We start from the raw sequence: 15,882 nt of genomic DNA, 5'->3' as shown, positions 1-15,882 counted from the left end.
CCGTTACATGGAGTACATAAGCACTGCACACACACAGGGGCTCACATCAGTAAGACCTAAGATTTAAGTAAAGATGGGGCTTCGGTGCATGGAGTTTGTACATCTTCCTAGTGTTTCGATAAATGAATGGGTTTTACACTAAACCTCTATGGCCGTTCTCCCGTCTTTGCCCTTTTTCCTTCTAAAAGTTGTGCCTACAATGCAAAACCTGACAGGTGAGAGCGCCCGCTTGTCACAGAAGCCTTTCAAATAGCCTCTCAAGTCATGGATGCCTCCTGACAAGCTTCACTGGTTCTTAAAATGGTGTCGGCAGTCTGTCACCTGTCATCTGATCCAAGGTGTCCAGCAATCTCACCATCAAATTCGAGGCCATTTACTGACACTGAGGACGGTTCCATCAGATGAATTGAATTTGATTGGATGAGGTTTATCGCGGTCATTTTCTGATTCTTCTGACCTGTGTTTTTTTTTTTTTTTTTTTTTTTTCAATCTGTATGACTGGCTGCGTTCTCTTTTCCTACACAGCGGAGCCTCGGCTGTGGTGTCTCTCAGACGGGTCAGTGCATTGAGACAGGCTGTGAACGTGTTTGCTGGTGGTGTACTTTTACAGAATCTAATCCAGTGTGTGGGATCAGGCAGATAAAGGCAATGCCTATCACTTCAACTCTCAAGACTGCTGAACTGGATTAGCGCAGATGCAGACGATAGCTGCCAGATAGGTTACTTAGGGACTTCAGCTTTCGCTCTCCATTCTCTTTCTTTCTCTCTCTCTGCCTCTGTGCACACATGTTTTAGCCATAAAAGTGTGATGTCCAAAAAATCTAGTTTTTCCTACTACTCTGGTACAAGGTCTTCATCCTGTACCAATACAAGGTGTTAGTGTGGAGTACGCTTTACACTGTGGTTTGGTAAAGGTTCCCATGCGTGGGTTATGGCCTGCTCTGCCAGCTGAAACATGGTGGCAAAATAATGTACACCCTCAGATGCAGCCGTATTGGTCTTGGCAGCCACCTGTACACGTGCGTATCCTGTTTCAGAGCACGAACCTCCCTCAAGGCCTCAAAATAGGATTTTCTATACAAATCTGAAAAGAAAACAGCTCTCAGGTAATAGTTAACAGCTGGACTATTAAAGGAGGAACGTTCTTTAAAAAGCGCCTAATCGTGAACAAACACTTGGGGACAAGCTGTTAAACAGATCAAATTAGCAAACCGTGAAATTATCCCTCTGTGTTTTGGTTATATTTTGATGTATAAAAGAAAAAAACAACTAAATTTAGGCACTCCAATTTTACCGTTTTCTACGGGAAACAGAAACCATTTCTTCATTTTTCGTGTGTGGCGCAACGTTGGACGACGGTGGGAGTTGCAGTTTTGCCATTTCCTTCCCTTCGTCCACAATGTGCCACAAACCTACATTTGATGCACTTTTACCCGGGATTTATTCAGCATTTTTCATTGAAAGCAAATCGCTTCACACAGTCTCTCACGGTTGGGGATCCGGTTTCTGGCATGGTGTTCAAAACCATTGAGACCAACGGAGTGAAAGAGGGAGAAGAGGAGCGAGAGGGAGAAGGGCAATTTGAATTGGAGTTTGGTCAGTCTTCAAACGTTTTTCCAGGGTGCTTACATGATCTGATCAAAAGCCCCCCACTGGCACAGGCCCTTGTAGCCTCAAGAGGAGGCCTCTGATGCCTATACCGTGGCTAGGCTGATGGCCAGTGTCCCTCCCCCCACTAAAGTTTGTCCATAAAAACAAATGTTGCCCTTTTTCATCCTTTTGTTTTTGCTGCGTATAATAGCTTGCCCTGTTATTTGTCTTATTCAAAACTAAAACATTTTTCAAAATACGCCACCCTTGGTTATTGCTCTGGCATGTACATGAACATAACAACAGTTATGATGTACCACTAATAGAAGGGTGGTGCATCATGAAATTTATTTATTTTTTACCAGAAGGGGGGCAGGCTAAAAGCAACTCATCATGTAGATGATTTTTATCTTTCCATTTTTGTAAATATACCTTTTGTCATGTGATTAGGTCCAGGCAAATATTACCGTTTGAGCTAAAAGAATAAGGACAACTTGCTTCAGTTGCTTCAACATTTTAGCATCTGCTGTTGGTTTTCTGGTGAGAATTGGCTGACTAACAGTTTGACTCCGCTGTGCAAATGTGGTGCTCATGGATATTCAAGAAACAACTCAGTAAAAATAAACATAACCTCCTCGTCATCCAGTCCACTGCATTGGGGTGTTTATTTTGTGTCATTGGTAATGGTAAACTGTCACTTATACCTTAAACATTATTAGACAGAAGACTAAACATCCCTTTGCAACTCACTAACAAAATGAATAATTATTATTAAAAGCCAGAACAATTCCCTCCTGCTAGGTTCGGCCACGTCATTGCTCGCAATGTAAGCATACACGCATGAGCATAAAAACCAGTTTGATTTGGTGGCTTGAACAAATAACACTAGCATTTATATAAAGATTAACTTAATATCAAATTATTACACCACAACTGAACTGGAACAGTAATTCACAGTTTACTTTATTAAACCCGCAGCTGTTTATTGTGTGCGACAAAGTAGGCGATAGATCGTGCTCGATTATTGGAAGAACCGCGTCACCCACTTTGTCACGGCGTTTGTATTTGAAACGTCGATTCCTGTGTGGTGCAGTCACGAGAACGCCGTCCAAACCCATTTGAAACCGATGAAAGCGGTTTGGATTTTCAAAACTAAATATGGAAACTCTGTGTGCGGTCCAGGTTTTGCAGAGAAGTCCACCTACACTGTGATCCCCGAGGAGAGTTATTTCTGTTATCCAGGCATCTTTCATTATCATTTTGTGTATTTATGTTTGCATATGAAGGGTATTAAATGCCTCATGGATACCAGGAGGTATGCGTATCTTTCAGACCGGCTGCTGATTGTATTTTTTTTTTGTCATTCAAGACTTTTTATTGAAAGAAAACTTTAACCACAGCCCATGGTGCCCCGTGGGTACATGCAGACTGTTTTTCAACACTCTCATCCATCTTCACTTTTTTTTTTTTACCCCCCTTCCTCTCTTTACTCCGTTGCAGCTCCCCGACACTGGTGACAGAGAGAGGCTGGCTAATGGCTGCGGTGTTGAAATGGGGAGCTATGTAAGACCAGGCCAAACCAAAGGACATCTCTCTGGGGCACTAGGTCTTGTTTTAGTGGATGGAGTTGCCTAAAATAGAGGGGCAGTAATATTTTCAGAGGGTCTTGAGGGTACGAATCCAACCTGTTCTCCCAGAGACTGATAAAATAATGCAGGGTCAAATGTGGCAAGGATGGGGTAGTTTTAAATACCTGAGAGAGCAGGCTAAATGTTGTGGAGTAAAGTGACGCAGAGGAAATGGGTGTTTTGGGCCTGAGAGTTGCTTACTCAGGTGGCGAATACTGTAGACTGCTAACGTGGGAGTGTGGTAAAGAGATGGTGTTTTTGACAGAATTATTTTTGGTCCGCTAAGCGCTGGGTTTCTTCATTTACTTGCGCGGGATTTTCTTTTCCCTTTTTTTTTTTTTTTTTTTGGTCTCACTCGCCCACCCAGAGGTGAGCCTGCCCTGCAAAGTCACATCGAAACCAACCCACTTCGCACGCACGCACGCATTTCTTCACGTTCGTACAATGTCGTGGGTGTGTGTTTGTGTCTGCATATGTATGTGAATGTAACACTTTTAAGGAGATTTACAGCCTCTATAGAAAAGCTGCTCTTTCATGCGAGTACAGTCTGGATGTGGGTGTGTTTATGTGTACACAGTGGGATGGTGAGAGTGTTGGTAATGTTGGTTCCAGTTTGCCTTCGCTGATAGGGTGTGGAGGGCGGCAGAGACTGAGAAAAGAAGACGAAAAGGGCGACAGAGGGTAAGGGGGAAGACCTCTCTTATTTAACTCTTGACACGCGCTCCTGATTAAATGTCATAGAGAGAAGAGGTTTTGTTCATGACACGCTCAGAGGCAGCTGCGCGTGTGTGAGCGTGTCTCCGGCCAAATGTGAATTTTTCGAGGCCCCCCCCGGACGACGGTGAGAGACTGTGTGATAGCGATCTGATTCAGATGAACTGCAGGCGCGCAGCGGGAAGGTCGGGTTATCTCGTGATCCCTCGTGGCAGGCTGCTAGGACACATATCACAGCATGACAGACTGCTCCCGCGGGCGCACGCACGCGCATGCAACGCGGCCGAACACCGACACCCACACTGAAGCGGCGCGGCGCGAAGAACAGCGCTGGCCTGGCCGCGCGCCCACTTACTTTATGGATGAGCATATTTGCCGAGGTCTCCCTCCGCACGCTGCAGTGTCAGTAACCAGATGAAGACTGGCACGGCCCCCACATCCTGCGTCGTTCCCCCTCCTACATATGGTTTTCACATATGCGCCGCTTTTCGGTGTTTGGGTTAGTCTGCCAAGGTCAGGTGTAGGTCAGCTGTGAAGGCTCAACCACTTTGAGCTCTGCTCCTTGACTGCGGTGCGTGCTGTTGAGTGCCCAACTCGCCCTCAAGCTTTGAAGAGAAAGCACAGAGGGGGGGGGGGGCTTCTCACGTTTCTCCTATTTGACACACATTCATATGTTTGCACATACATACACAGCGACGTCTGTGCGCGCACATTTGCTCGCTTGCCCTCCCTCTCTCCCCAGCAGATCCCCTTTTGACAGACATATGACCTTGACGCTCCCTTCAGTGGTGTTTTATAGAGAGCCTGGCTGCTCTTTGGTGCTGTCACAATCTGAATAGATAGATGCGTGTTGGGGCGGAAGGAGGCAGGCAGGCAGGCGGGTATGGGCAGATGATAGAGACATCAGCTTTCATGGTTGGAGGAGGGACTAGTGGCATGTGACATCACAGAGACATCGCTCACAAAATAAATAAAATAAATAAATTAAAGAAAACACATCCTGCCCCTCTACAACGGTCGTCTCGTTGATGCATTTGACCTACAGGATCGGGTGAAGAGTGAAGGAACAGGGCTCGCACCGGCCCGTTTGGGTAGGTGGTGGGGGATGTTAGGTGCCTCACTGAAGTCATTTGCATGCTTTTCCCCTGTTTTTGCAGTTAGGTGGTCTTGGCCTCAAGTTCAAAGCCTTACTGAGGGAATACATCATTCATCAGGAGAGAGAGGAAAGGAAGGCAGAGCTTAGGTTTCACAAAGGTCTAATAATATCGGCGTATAATTCTTCACAGTTTTTGTAACCCCATCCTACGAGAAGTCTAAGAGATTTACCTCATGCCACGAAATTACAGATTGCCACAGATTCTTGGCGAACGCTTGAAAAACACTCGAAAATTCAATTAATCACTTTTCCTAGGCCTTTCACTCTCCAGCCGGCACAATTCTAGCTGAATTTCCAAGCAGCTAAATAATGACCTTGCATTTGAAACGCTGCTTGACCCACGTCTGTCATTCCTGTCAATCATTCTTTGTCTGTTTTCCCGTTTCCGCTGCGGTTCTGATATAAATAGCAGTCCCTGACCTGTTTGTGTTCTGTTTTTTTGTTTTTTTTTTCTCAGATTCGCGTTGATGGACCTCCTCACGGCGGTGTCCAGTACGAAACAATATCTGTGATCAAGGACGGCAGCCCCATCCTCAGAGACATGGCCTTCTCTCACGACCGCAGCTACCTCTACGTCATGTCTGAGAGACAGGTAGGCGATGGAAAGATGAACCCTTGAGATCCTGTAGTTTCTAACAATAATGACGACAATGCACGCGTCCTTACGGGAGAGTGGACGGCTTTTGACATGTCTTGGGTGTGTGTGTGCATATGTTAATACGTCAGGAAAAGTGTGTGACTGCTCTGGTGGGGCCCGAGATGGCTCACCTCTCAACATTACCAAATCCACCACCTACTGTTAGCTATAAATAACCCGGGAGGCGCAGCGGGGAGCATTGTGACAGCGTTTGATAATGAAGGAGAACAATGAGGGCAGGGACAAAGCAAGGAATGGAGAGACAAGGAGAAGATAAGGCGGAATGAGAGAGAGAAATAGGGAGAGATGAAGGGCACTCGCTGGCTGGTTGGTTGAGGAGAGAGGATGAGAGAAAGAGTGATGAGGGAAAGAGGGACAGCTGGGGGAGAGTATGACTTAGAGTAAAGGGAGACACTAAGTAAAAAAAAAAAAAAAAAACAGAGAGAGTGCAAGGTCATCCTTTCACACCCCTAATGAAGTGACACAGCACTGCGGGGCGGGTGGGAAGCAGCCGATAGCCATCAATGCAGCTGACATACTAAGTAGGCAGAAGAGGTGAAGGGCGGACGAGGGCGGAAGGGGACGCGAGGACAGAGCCGGGACGAGGAGGCGGAAAGAGAGGAAAACACGGTCGAATGGAGAGAAAAGAAAAAAAAAGAGAGAGAGAGAGACGACAAGAGGAGGAGAAGTGACAGGAGACGGGGGAAGAGGAGCAGCTGCAGGGGAGCGTGGCAGCGCAGCAGCCCTGGAGACAGACAACGTGCGAGGCTGTCAGTGTGAGGTGATAGATTGCCATGCTCGCTCCTTATCTCTTCTTTTAACACGCTCAACAACCGGCTAGCCGGAGCTCACGAGTCGGGAAACACGGTGGGCGGATGTGGTGCGAGGGAGTAATTTAGACAATAGAGTCCATCGCGGCGAAAATATCGGCGGCACACATTTTGCTGCGTTTTTTTTATTTCTTTTCCTTCAGCACGTGACTGACACATCGCCATGCTGTGTGTAGGATTTTTTTGATTCCACTCAGGAACAAACAGAGGACTGAGAAATTGATTGCTCAGTTTTTGTCAGACACTTCACTTGCTGTGAAAATAAAAAATATAACAAAGGCGGTAATACATCTGTACTTAGACAAATAGTCCTCTGAGATTCTTGGTAAGGCTTGAAGTGAAGGCCAAATTATTTTTTATTTCAAATGTCAAATCTCTTAGAATTTATATAGCACTGAGTGTTTCTAGCTATTCCGGAATATGTTACTTTTCCTGCACAAACGTAATATGTTGGTATATGTATTTGACATTGAACTTATGAGTTTGTAGCACAGATTCCACAAGTCAAGAGGAGTTTCTACTGAATCTAAAGTATCGTTCCAATATTTACTAAATCCTTTGTTTCCACTTATTCCTCGGATAAAACAAGCCATTGACGTTGAGCTCATACTGTAAGTATTCAGCTCATAGACTCTTCTGTTTTGTTCTCCAGAGGTTGGGGAGGATCGAAGCAGACAGACACACACACACGCGCGTACCGATACGTACACTACTTTGGGGATGTTGCCCTACACGTTCAAGGATGCCACTTGACAGTCACACCTGAGAGAGTAACTGGACTGTGTGTGTGTGTGGAGTGATTGTGGGTAGTTCAGGTGCACTCTGGAACATTTTTAGCCCTGGTTGATTTGGTGATTTGGTTCCATCACTGAGAGGTGTGCAGCACTTCATCCAACAGCTCACTGTAGCCGTTCCTTCTGGTCCCGCTAACAATGCAGACTGAAACTGCAAAACTACAGGAATTTATTTTCCTTTGACGTTCCTGTGGCTTTCATATTCAAATGTGATAGTTTATGGGGACAGAAGCTCTCATTCATTTAGAAGAACGCCTTTCTGCTCAGAGGGATGTGTTAAAGATGGGTATCTGAATCCATTTTTTAAGAATCTGCCAACGCTGTTATCCTTGTACAATACACAGAAGCCGCTTCACACTAGCATGTGTGTGAAAACATGTATTTGACCTTTATCTCGTCATAAGCCTTAAATGTCACTCTGAGCTACGCTTGAAGTCACACGTCCTGGACATCACGGGATAAATCTTGTCTAAGCTCTCCTTGTTCCCGTGTGTGTTACCGATGCCGCCTGAGGTCAAGCACATGGCGATGGGAAACGGCGAGAACAAAGGAGGGATAATATCAAACAGAAAGCAAGGCAGATTTGGCTCCAGTTGCATTTCCTACTCTGAATAACAAAGAAGTCCTCTGTGTTTGGCACAGTGGGAAAACAGAGAGAGAACAGAGGATGCGAGGGAGAGAGACAGGGCAGACGTTGAATCCGAGAGGGAGACAGACAGATACTGGGAGGGAGAGTAATATTTGCTCAGCGAGGGCCGTGCTCCAGGATCTGGCCTCTCGCTCTCACCGGTCCTCACACCTGTCTGGCCGTGGCTGGGGCCGAGAATTGTGTGAAGTGCCGGCTTTTGTAAATACAAAGATTCAAGGAGGCGCCCACGGGGACACACAAACACACAATGCACATGCTTCCCCGGTATTCATTTGCATGGGCGCCGACATAATGCGCCGGTCTTGCAATCACACATGCACAACAAAACCATAATTACGCACACATTCAAGCACCCATTCAGTATTCTAATGTGGTTCTCACATAGCTTTCCATCTCGCCTTTTTTAGTCACCTACATCTATATTGCTACTGCATATTTATAGACCTTCTTCTAGCCTGACACATTCATAACCTTCACCAAGCTACATTTCAGTGAACTTACTTCTGTCTCTTGTTCTCCTTTCCTTATTCCTCACGCAAGGCGCCATCGTTCACTCTTCTTTCAAATGTATTTCGTAGATTTCCTTTTTTATGTTTGATTCACGGTGCTGCCGTGTTAAACTGTGCTTCTGTTCTGTAGATGTAATGACAATAGCATTCGCCATATTAATGATGTGGTGAGACTGGCCCAATGCGGAGCAGCGCTGTGGAACTGATGAAAAGACCTGGCTCGCTGACTTTCTCTTCTCCGTGAGCACTATGAGTGTTTGTGTGTGTGTGTGTGTGTGTGTGTGTGTGTGCCTTCCTGTAGGGTGCTGTATCATTACTGACAGTCTTGAAATACATAACAGCAGGTTTTCATCTCGAGATTTATCTTCAGGGATCTATGTATATCCACGACGGTGCCTTTATTGGAAAAAAAAAAAAAAGAAAATCCTGGCTGCTTGCATCATTCCTGGATTTTCACAGGACTCACCAACTGTCCTTGTGCCTCCTGTGATTGTGCAGATCCTTCATATGGATCTCAGCCAGATCCCACGTTTGAGTCATGCCGCCTGAGCAAATGTGTGTGACTGCTTCTATATTTAGACCAATAATCCAGCGATTTTGGTTCTTGGCTGTGCAGCGATGCCACCGGCAAACGGAGTGATGAAGATGAAAAGGTCAGAGCTGATTTGGGAGCTGCGCTGCCTTCTAGACACATCCTCGTCTTTCTCCTACTTCTCTATTTCTGGCTTTTTCCTCGGCCTGCGTCACAGAAAATGCCCCGTGAAATAACTCGAATTCCAGAATCACCTCGCTGCGGTTAATATTACATCAAAAGCTCTAGATTTCAAACTGGATAGCACATCTACTACCGCTGATGTAACAAAGCCCACGCGGCTATGTACTACATACAGGAACATCTGCAAGTTTCACATGATAATGCACAGGGGGCTTTATCTAGTGGTCCCTGCTTTACATACAGCCAGATACACTGTGTCTACAGTAATCCTCCGGTGTGATAACAATTCCGGCAGATGCTTTAATCAAACAGGTAGAAAGAGTATTCATGGATGAATGGCAGCTGGAGCAGAGCTAATCCACTGGTGCTTTTTCCAGCTCATGCAGATGCAATGTACTGAATTTGCATGAGTGTCTGGTCTGGCCTCATCCCCACCGGCTACAGCCTGTCTCTCTCCTCCTCAGTCTTCCTCCCATTCATTACCCACCTCTCCTTTTTTGTCTTTTTGGGAGTTCAGGCCAGAGTGATCCAAGTACGCCTGGCTCTATGACCCAGAGAAGGACCCAAGCAGCTTTTAATCTTTTAGCTGCTAGTTTATCGACACAATGCAGCACACTGGGATAAACAGCCACAACTTCTACAGTGTCATTTGAGGTCCTATAGGGGCTTTTCATTTCCTTTGCGGTGAATTGTTCTGTTATGGCCGTTGGCACTCAGCAGCGCGCCAAGCACTCATCACACACACACGTTTGAGAATCAGTAACTGCATTATTTCAGCTGCTTTGGTCAGCAGCCAGTACACAGAGACCGGGCTGTAATGTATTATTCATGGGGAACAATCAAGACTTAACATCTGAAAGGGTTTCGAAGTGATACCTGTGGCGCGGCCTTAGTCGCGCCTGAAAGGGTTTTTGAAAACACCTCGATATAAAGAGAGAAAATGTAAACGCACAAATAACATAAAGGCGATTATGTTTTATCATGTCGTAATTAATTCACAAGAAAAGAGGCAGGTGTTGACTTAGTAATGGAGCTCAATGGTTTTTGTAATGTTTTATAGCTGTGCCACACAAGAGTACATAATGGACCTTAACAGACTTAATAGTGTTCCCAGTGAAATAGTGGCCCTCTAATTGCCAGCGCTTTATACGGATAAGTGTGAAATTCCTGCTAGCATGACCGACTGAGGGATACTGAGCTGCCTTGTAAAACAGACTCGTCTTTCATGGACAGACACACAGTCCTCCCCCTATAGAGGCGTTCAGCCATGTGCCGCTGTCACTCTCCAGTACACCCATGGCTCTTTAGCAAACATTAAACCCCTCAGCTTCCAATCCTTGTATGCCATCCTGCCTCCCTTAGCCAGCGTCATGTATGGAACAGCAACATTACAGCTCACAGATTATCAAAAAGAAAAGACCCGGCCTGGCAATTTCTTCCAGGTGCTCAGCTGTGAAATTTGAAATCCATGCATGAATTCTTTCTCTCTCTCTCTTTTTTTTTTTTGTACAGGGTGTCCTCTCAACCTGCCCTCCCTCCAATCGCCCCCACTCTCCTCCAGCAGAGTTTTCTGTTTCTTCTCCATTTCCTCCAGAACCTTTGTTTGGCTGGTGTAGTTAGATTGCGAGGAAATGGGTTCAGTGGTTATCAACACGGAGGAAATAGGATTCATTCACACCTCTTCCAGGCCTCGATTAGCTGACATGCTACCGACTCATTAAAATGAAGGACCTTGGACCGAAAATGTTCAAAATGATTAATGTAAAAACTATTATATCTTGGAAAGCTTTCTCGCCCCCGCACATTATACACAACTCATTGTCTCACAGAGTCTCTACCACGGAGGTGGGGGAGTTCAATGTTGGCATGACTCACAGACCCGCAATAACAACACTAATACGAAATACAGCCGGATGAAATAAACCCTAATCATTATATATACTTGTATATTTTATTTTGTGTTATTTTTTTTTTAAAAGCCCATCTCATTTGAACCCTTTATTTCAAGCCTCATTTGAAGATAATTCTTCTGTATAGCCTGAAGAAAAATGATAATCTGGTGAGCAATGAAAAAGTCTGGCAAATGTCATGTTCAGTTTCGTCCTCTTCTCAGATCGTCCTTTAAACTGTTTGTGTGTTTACTGTCAGGAGTCACATACAAAGGGGTTTCTGGCAACTACCACAACAAGTGTTTTCCTGTCGTCCCTTGACCCTGCTCCGGACCCCAGGGCAGTCTGGATGGCTCCCAGCTGCCACAGACTGAACTAGTAGTTTGACCATTGACCCTAATCTCTGCATTTCTCACTATCCCGTCTGTCTTTGACATTCAGACAAAGAGTCCCAATATCCTGACTACCCATCATTACAGCACAAAGGACAATCAGGAGGCAGCTTTCATGGGGAAGAGCAATCAATGTGCTGAATTCAGTTAGCGACTCTGTACGGTCCCACAGTCTATCTCTCTCCTCCTCGAGTCTTTTTCTTCAATCCAGTTTTTAACGCAATTCAAGTTCAAACATCAGACTGCTAAATATCCTCCTCTGCGGCTGATGAATGCGAAATGCTTTTCTGCATCCCGCCGGGGGTACGACTATCTTTTTTCTCATAAGTTCCTGAATGTTGCCTGATTCCCCAGCTGTATCCTCGGTTGGCTTTTTTTTTCCATGAATGTGAATCCGAGGGGATGCACTGTGCCCAATGTAGACCTTCAACCAAGGCCAAATGAGGTTCGCTTTAGATTATACACCTGAGCTGCCATATATGCATGGCGACCATAAAGTCTATCACCCCGTTTATGCGAGAGAAGTGACCTGACCAAACGTTTTCTGTCATGCGTGAGCAGACTGCAATGCCTTGTGCCAATGTATTGACCACACATCTGAGCTGATTAGGAGTGAGGAGCCTTGGCCAGGGCTTATGTGCGGTCTGTCTGTTTTTTTGACAAGCCTTGAAACAGGCAAACATCTCTGTGAGAGCCTCCTATCAGTCAGGGAGCAGATGCTGGCCTTGATAGATCAGCGAGCGTGTTTCATGTGGGTGGTTTGCGCTGTGTGTGGGGAGGGGGGGTCAGTTTGGGAGCTGTTGGGTTAAGGGCCAGCAAATCAATCGCATGGCCGCTTCCTTACCCAGGTGTTCTGCAGTTAGAAGAGGGGCCTGGGGTGCTGCTGGGAACCTTGGATCCTTCTCTGACAGCTTCACTTGATATTGACACCGGGACAAATTAGGATAAATTCACCTGTCAATACCCACATCCAATGTTATTGATGATGCTATTTAGCTTTTCATTCTGAAGAAACCACTCTCAACGCCGTCCCACTTGTCAGGCTCCCTTAACGGGAGGCTTTGTGTGTCTGTTAGTGTGTGTGTAAATGTGCATTCGTGTGTTTGAAGTAAATAACCGTGTCTGACAACAAGTTGTCCTAGCTTAAGGGTTGTTTACTTTTAGTTGTGTCCTTGCATGCGTTTCAGCGTTTCACAGCATCTTGAACAATTAAAGCCTATGCATTTGATGTGGTCCATTCATATATTCATTCTTAATAGTCGTCTCTGTTCTGTGCCGCTGCTCACGTCTTGAACTTTGCTTGACTGCCTTGCTGATTAAATTTTCATTCAACATTTTCTTTATTTATAGGAAAAGTGTTCATTAATCAACTGAAAATGTGCCCCTGTTAGCCAGATAGTTCATGTTGAGGCGCTGGCGAGGTTCTAAAACCAATGTAGTGGTTTTTCCTTTGACTACATAAACACTCAGTCTGTCTCCAGTCCCACTTCTCTCAACAGTAATCTCAATGTCAGTCGATTAGGGGGTTTCAGTCATAGGATTGCGTATCATGTGACACTACATGCGTTGAATGGAAAGATATGTGGCACGGACTTTTTTTTTTCTTCTCAGAAAACCCACCAACCACACATGTGCCTCATTTCCTGACTGAATAAGAAATGTTTGAAGGTTTATACGCATGAATGTTTACACAGTGCTGTCTCTCAGCATTGTGAGGTCAGGGGTTATGTGAAGTTCAAGGGTTCACTGTGAGTGTTCATCAAACTGAAGGGGTCACTCAGCGGGTCAGTCAAAGATGCCCCTTCACTGAACTATATGTTTTTACATCATCCATCTGCTGGGCCCATGCTACTCAGCGATTTCTTTCCCATGATGACCGATATGTTTCCTTCCACCTTCCAGCCATGCTCTAGAGATGTTTTACATGTCTGAATGTCGAGCTCTGTTTGCCCCCTCTCCGCTAGCCCACCTAACAAAGGCACCTCATTTGCATGAGTCCCTGAACAGGCATTGTTAATTGACTTAAGCCAGGATTAGTGTTAATCAGGTTTTGTGCCCTGGAACCATTGGCCAATCCTAACCTCATTATTTGATAGCAGCACACGTCCTGTCAGCCCCCATCAAGCTGTTAATTAATAGAAGCCTGTGCACACTAGAGTCCCAGCCTGAACCCCCTCTTACCTCCCGTTTGCCCCTCCATCCCTCATTTCTCCATCTCCCTTACTCAAACCAAGACCCAGGTCAATGCAAAGTAACACACTGCAGAAGCTGTGAGTCCAGCGACCACTCCAGCGGACTGTATAGGGAAACCACGCCGCTGTCTTCAAACACGTTTCCTTCCAGGTAAAAATGACCTCCAAATGAATTAATTTCAGTCGCAACACAAGAGAAATGGCAGATTTATGTCTCAGTTTATCATCCAGTGTGTCGACACGTCCCTCAATAGCAACTTAAACCTCACGGCTTCCTCCTATCACAGCTCTTCTGCTGGTGTCTTCCTGTACGCTGGCAGCGTGACATAATATGAGATAATAAGGATACTTGATCTTCAATGACTCTGACGCCTCTGTTTTTGTCTGCCTGCAGTCTTTTACTATTAGCGAGACGACTGTTGCTCCCGTGAATGTATGTGCATCCTGTCTACCATGCTCAATTTCTCCGAAATTCTCCATAAGACAAATGCATGTTTAAGTAGGGACGCTGATTTACAAAAGGATTTCATTGCAAATATTTAAAAAAATTAAAAATAAAGCCTGAATAGAGAGAATAGATACACTTGTCCATTAAATAGTTTAACGATGTGGAAACATGTTATTTATCTCTGGTTAGTCTCAGTTTCAGTCCCTGCTTAACATTGTGTCTCTATCTTTTCAGAATTCAGAATTACATGAATCTTATGTTACCACTAGCTGTCTATATACAGTAGCTGTGTATATTCTCGTGTGTAGTGCATGCATATGCGCATGCACACTTTGTCACTTTGTGAATGTGAGCCAAAGGAACAGTCCAGGAGCCATCCTGCCAGAATAATCAGCTCTATAATTAAGAGCTGTGAGTATGTCAACTGCCTTCATACCACCCCCCCACACCCCCACCCCTTTCTGTTTCTTTCACTCTGTCTGTCTGCCTCTATAATGGCACAGCATTTCACTGTTTCCTCCCTGAGCCTATGCAGAATGTTCATGACATTTATTGTGAAACTAATGGCAGTGCTTCAGTCCTCCTAATTGTAGGCTTTAATTGCAATAATTATTTACAAGCCTAATTAGAGCCTAGAGAGTGTCAGGGAGAAACACGAGTGCCAGTTGAAAGAATCACGACAGGGTTTGTCAGGAGCTCGGCAAAGAGTAAAGTGAATGTGGTGGCAGTGTTTTGTCTATAATTGGGGGAGGCCACGTCTGCAAGTCTCTCTGCCTCCCTCACACTTGCTGTCTCTTTTTGCATCTGTTGGTTTCCTTCATCCTTGGTGTTGAGATGGGACTGCAGTCGCCGAGTGGAGTGCGGTGTGGATATGGTTTTTGAAGCTGTGCCCACACATGACTGGAGCAGCGGCAGCAGACTCCTGGTGGCAAAGGTGTTTATTTGCAGGTCCACGTTTGACTCTGAAGACGGTTGAGAGTGACTGGCAGCTGATTTTACTACACCACCTCCAGCCTTCTAAACGTGAGGGGATACAGTGTGTGCACACATGCATCGTACATGCGTGTGTCGCTGAGTGCATTTGAGTGCACCGGCTCCTAGGTTCATTTGCCACAGTTTGGCAGATACTCTGGAGGCCCTTTGTGTGTGTGTGTGTGTGTGTGTGTGTGTGTGTGTGTGTGTGTGTGTGTGTGTGTGTGTGTGCATGCATGTGTGTGTGTTTCTCTCTGTGATGTGGTCATGCTGCCAGGGCTGCAATATGCTCTTTGTCCGTCCTTCACAAGGCCAGCCTTGGTAAACAGGCTACAGCAGGAGAGCTTCTGTATTTTGATGGGCTACCCGTGACAGCTCAGCCCTTTCTTCTCACTTTCTCTCCATTTGCTGGGGTTGTGCAATACACACACCCCAATTTTCAACACTTCTTTCCCCCCGTTCACTTCTCTTTTTCCCCCTTTATTCTCTCCTGTCAGAGAAGCGTCCGACGGGAAGACTCAATCCCACAATGCCATTCTCCTATCCCCTGCGGCTCACTTTGACAAAACTGTCAGGCTGAGCCGTGATGATGGATGTAGTATTGTACACTGTGCGTAAGTGCGGGTCTGCATCTGTGTGTGTGTTTATGTGTTACCTCAAATGTGTGTCTCATGATGTTAAAGTAGGTTTCATACTATATTTTAGATTCTTACTGAGCACATGATTATTTCCACGTGCGTGAAGGTAAATCTTGTACCTTTGACTGA

General features: G+C 45.5%; 1 protein-coding gene across 1 annotated transcript in view; it reads left to right on the top strand.

Moving 5' to 3' along the window:
- Positions 1-15,882, top strand: part of plxna2 (plexin A2) — a 157,883-nt gene that overhangs the window by 59,454 nt on the left and 82,547 nt on the right. The window contains exon 4 of the mRNA XM_047584622.1: positions 5,546-5,680. Within this exon, the coding sequence (XP_047440578.1) occupies positions 5,546-5,680 (135 nt within the window). The remainder of the gene's footprint in view (positions 1-5,545; positions 5,681-15,882) is intronic.

The sequence above is a fragment of the Mugil cephalus genome, chromosome 1 (assembly GCF_022458985.1).
Source record: "Mugil cephalus isolate CIBA_MC_2020 chromosome 1, CIBA_Mcephalus_1.1, whole genome shotgun sequence".
Taxonomy (NCBI): Eukaryota; Metazoa; Chordata; class Actinopteri; order Mugiliformes; family Mugilidae; genus Mugil; species Mugil cephalus.
This window is presented reverse-complemented; position numbering and strand designations above follow the sequence as displayed.